The 4,172-nt window shown below is 34.9% G+C and overlaps 1 protein-coding gene across 1 annotated transcript; it reads left to right on the top strand.

Moving 5' to 3' along the window:
* LOC107023303 (ethylene-responsive transcription factor RAP2-12-like) lies at positions 1–2,497 on the top strand. The gene is made up of 2 exons (XM_015223954.2): positions 1–351; positions 1,348–2,497. The coding sequence occupies exons 1-2, from the start codon at positions 120–122 to the stop codon at positions 2,232–2,234; spliced, it is 1,119 nt and encodes a 372-aa protein (XP_015079440.1). The 5' UTR covers positions 1–119; the 3' UTR covers positions 2,235–2,497.
* The last annotated feature ends 1,675 nt before the right edge of the window (positions 2,498–4,172 follow it).

Here is a 4,172-nt window from a genome sequence, read left to right as displayed (position 1 = left end):
TTCCTTATGAACTTTGTAAAACTAAAATACATTTTCTCTTCAAATTGAACTTTTTCTCCATTAAAATTCTCTCTGCAAATTTATAGTTTTTTTTCACTTTTGAGAAGAAAGCAAAAGCTATGTGTGGTGGTGCAATTATCTCCGATTTGGTACCTCCTAGCCGGATTTCTCGCCGGTTAACCGCTGATTTTCTATGGGGTACATCCGATCTGAACAACAAGAAGAAGAACCCTAGTAATTACCACTCAAAGCCCTTGAGCTCTAAGTTTATTGACCTTGAAGATGAATTTGAAGCTGACTTTCAGCACTTCAAGGATTACTCTGATGATGATGAAGATGTGAAGGCATTTGGTAATTTCTCTTCTCTCATCTGTTTTTTTTTCCAGCTTCTAGTAGGTAGGAGTTCCTTTTAGCTTTTGAAATTGTTACCGTGATTTTCTGAAAGTGTGTTTTTTATTTGCGTGTCTAAATACGTTTCATGCTCTAAAAATCACCTCGAAATGATTTGATTCAATGAAATTAGGAAGGATTTTTGGTCTGACCTAACACGCTTGAGTTGTTTAATGTGGTATGGTTCATTTGTAGAACTTAATTTAGTTTTAAGTAGTATTTTGGTGTCGAATATACTGATTTAGGTGATTTGGGGTTTATAATTGCGGTTTCGATTGATTTTTCCCCTTTTTAGTATGTGAATATACATTTAAGAGGAGAAAAAAGATAAACTTTTGGGTATAGGATGTTTGCGAATTGTAAAATGAAGAGTAAGATGCTGTTGTTCTTCCTAATTAGTCGAGAATGAATATTTTAGACAACAGATCATCCTAAGTAATTTATGCAATTGCGGATTGTGCTTGGTGCCCCCAAAAGTCAGAGATTTTTTGGATCATAGTTTCCTAATTTGAACTCAATTTGACTGTGAAATGGTCATTCATATAGCAGATTTTCTAGATGATGAACTCTGATTCTCTGGATGATAAACTTTTTATCTCCGGAGAATGTGCTACATGATGTTGATAGCTAAAGAGAAATGATTTGGCGTAAATAACAGCAGAGAACATATTTTTGCATGTATTTTGATCTTGATTTCTCTCCTTAGTTTTGATCACTGATAGATAACTTTCGAATAAATTGATTTTGGTAACCTTAGTTTTGATCACTGATAGATAACTTTCGAATAAATTGATTTTGGTAATCTTTAGTACTAGTGATATAAAAGAACCTGCTTTTCGTGCGTGTTCTATGTTTCTCACTTTCTTGGTATCTGTTTGTCATTTTATCTGATTGATTGTTCCAAATTTTGGTCATTTATGACTAACTGAGATGGTTAATTCTTTTTAAATTCTAAAGGCCCCAAATCCGTGAGATCTGGTGATTCAAACTGCGATGCTGACAGATCCTCCAAGAGAAAGAGGAAGAATCAGTTCCGGGGGATCAGACAGCGTCCTTGGGGTAAGTGGGCAGCTGAAATACGTGATCCAAGGAAAGGGATTCGAGTCTGGCTTGGTACTTTCAATTCAGCCGAAGAGGCAGCCAGAGCTTATGATGCTGAGGCGCGAAGGATCAGAGGCAAGAAAGCTAAGGTGAACTTTCCTGATGAAGCTCCAGTGTCTGTTTCAAGACGTGCTGTTAAGCAAAATCCCCAAAAGGCACTTCGTGAGGAAACCCTGAACACAGTTCAGCCCAACATGACTTATATTAGTAACTTGGATGGTGGATCTGATGATTCATTCAGTTTTTTCGAAGAGAAACCAGCAACAAAGCAGTACGGCTTCGAGAATGTGTCTTTTATTGCTGGAGATATGGGACTGGGCTCAGTTTCCCCTTCAGCTGGTACAAATGTTTACTTCAGCTCGGATGAAGGAAGTAACACTTTTGACTGCTCTGATTTCGGTTGGGCTGAACCGTGTGCAAGGACTCCAGAGATCTCATCTGTTCTGTCTGAAGTTCTGGAAACCAATGAGACTCATTTTGATGAAGATGCCAGACCAGAGAAAAAACTGAAGTCCTGTTCCAGCACTTCATTGACAGATGACGGTAACACTGTGAACACGCTATCTGAAGAGCTATCGGCTTTTGAATCCCAGATGAAGTTCTTGCAGATCCCATATCTCGAGGGAAATTGGGATGCATCAGTTGATGCCTTCCTCAATACAAGTGCAATTCAGGATGGTGGAAACGCCATGGACCTTTGGTCCTTCGATGATGTACCTTCTTTAATGGGAGGTGCCTACTAAGCTGCATACACATCTTCCCTTGCTAAGTTTTGTAAATAACGCTTCATTTGAGTGAAGTTTGCGCCTGCGTTTACGTTTATCGCCAAACTAAAAGACTATATATGTGTTGTATTAATTTATTCAAAATTTTACTCGTTTGATATATGTAAGTATGTATCCTTGTTTTCATTAGTCAATGTCTTATTGGCTTACAGTCACAAAGCATATGCCTTTCGCTTAAGTTAATGCGTTGGCGAAGGTAAAACTAACAGATTTTGAATTTAGCACTTGACTGATACGTGATGATTAACTAAATCTTATTGTTTAATTTACAATTGTAAGTTGCTGATGGATCATTCTCTTAAAAATCTTGTGCTTAAGCTTATCAGAAACAGTCATTAAGTTAGGTAAGCTAGCCTGTCACAAGCTTTTGTGCATTATTGATCAATAATGTCAATTCTCCAGAATCTGTAGCACATTATATTCAGTTCGTTTCATTAAATGTGATACTTTGTAGATTTTGAAATTCAAATAGTTTATAATAATAAGTTCCATGCGTTTTATCATTTTCTCTTTGAAAATTTTGTGTTTAATTAAAACTACTCTGCTATATAAATTGAGACGGAAGGTGTATTATTAAGTGGAATACGTACTGCCCTTTGAGATCAGAAAGAGTTGTGCCAACTCCTGGAAAGATGATGAGCCGACTGATTTTAATTTATCTTATTTAATTGTTTAGCAATTGAAACTTGTTACTCCAACTAATTTAAAATGGTATTTGAAGGGATAAAATATAAATAAATAAACACAAAGAAATAAGAAATTCGATAGCGACTATATATATTAAAAATAATAGTAATTTGTATTTGATCTTATATCATACTTGAGTAATATGTGAGGGTAAATGAGACAATTTATCCATAGGGGTATTATTTGGAAGGGGGGAAGGCGGCTTATGGCTAGTGGTGATAGTGGGGTCCAATTTGTTTGGAGATGTGCCCCAAGTGGAAGGTTCAGTTAATCACTGTTTTTTTTGTTTTTTCATTTCGTATTTGATACTTGTGTGTAATATCTTAGGCCTAACTCTCGTCCTAAAAGCTAGTTCATAGAGTTTGAGTTAGGCGTAAAGCCTAATTTTTCTATATGGTATTAGAGTAGGATTCGTCTCATTCAATATTAAGATCCTCAAAATCAAAATTGCCCATATATGAGATGCTAAGAATGAGCATGTAAAAGAATGACTAAAAATGATTAATGAAATGTGTATAGTCCTTCCCTTTGAGCTAGCTTTCGAGGTGTGAGTTATACCTAACTTAATTTAACAACTTCGTATTGAAATTTGATTTTTTTAAATTTATATTGCTTTAAGATATTATCTAAGCGAAAACACTCCATACTAAAATTTGTTTTAAAATTCAAATTTAAGTTCTCCAATTAAGAGAAACAACAGACTCATCCGATAGATGATAGTGCATCACTGCTTGCTTATTCATTTGGTGGATTAGACAGAGAAAAGGTGCTTTATTTTTATTTTTTATTTTATTTTTAATTGGTAACAAAAAAGGTGTCTTATTTGTTGTCAATTGTCATGGAAGAATAAATATCCCTTTTACTTCCATTCTTATCTTACTACGCGGAGTATGTCGACATATAGAGTGTGTTTGCTACGAAGGAAAATATTTTTTGGAAAAAGTTTTTTCAATTTTCTCATATTTGGTTGGAACAAAAGTTTTGGAAAATGTTTTTCAAATCAATTTATTTTCCTCAAAATTAAGGAAAATGACTTTCCTTCAAAAATTAAAGAAAACATTTTCCATATCTCTCCTCCAATTTCAAATTACATTTTTTTTGGACAAACATCAATTTAAATAAATATTTTCAATTTCAAAATTTTAATTTTTTCACATGATCCTTGACCTTCCCCCACCGGCCAGCCCCCCCCACCCCATCCCTTCCCCA

The sequence above is a fragment of the Solanum pennellii genome, chromosome 6, assembly GCF_001406875.1.
Source record: "Solanum pennellii chromosome 6, SPENNV200".
In the NCBI taxonomy this organism is placed as follows: Eukaryota; Viridiplantae; Streptophyta; class Magnoliopsida; order Solanales; family Solanaceae; genus Solanum; species Solanum pennellii.
This window is presented reverse-complemented; position numbering and strand designations above follow the sequence as displayed.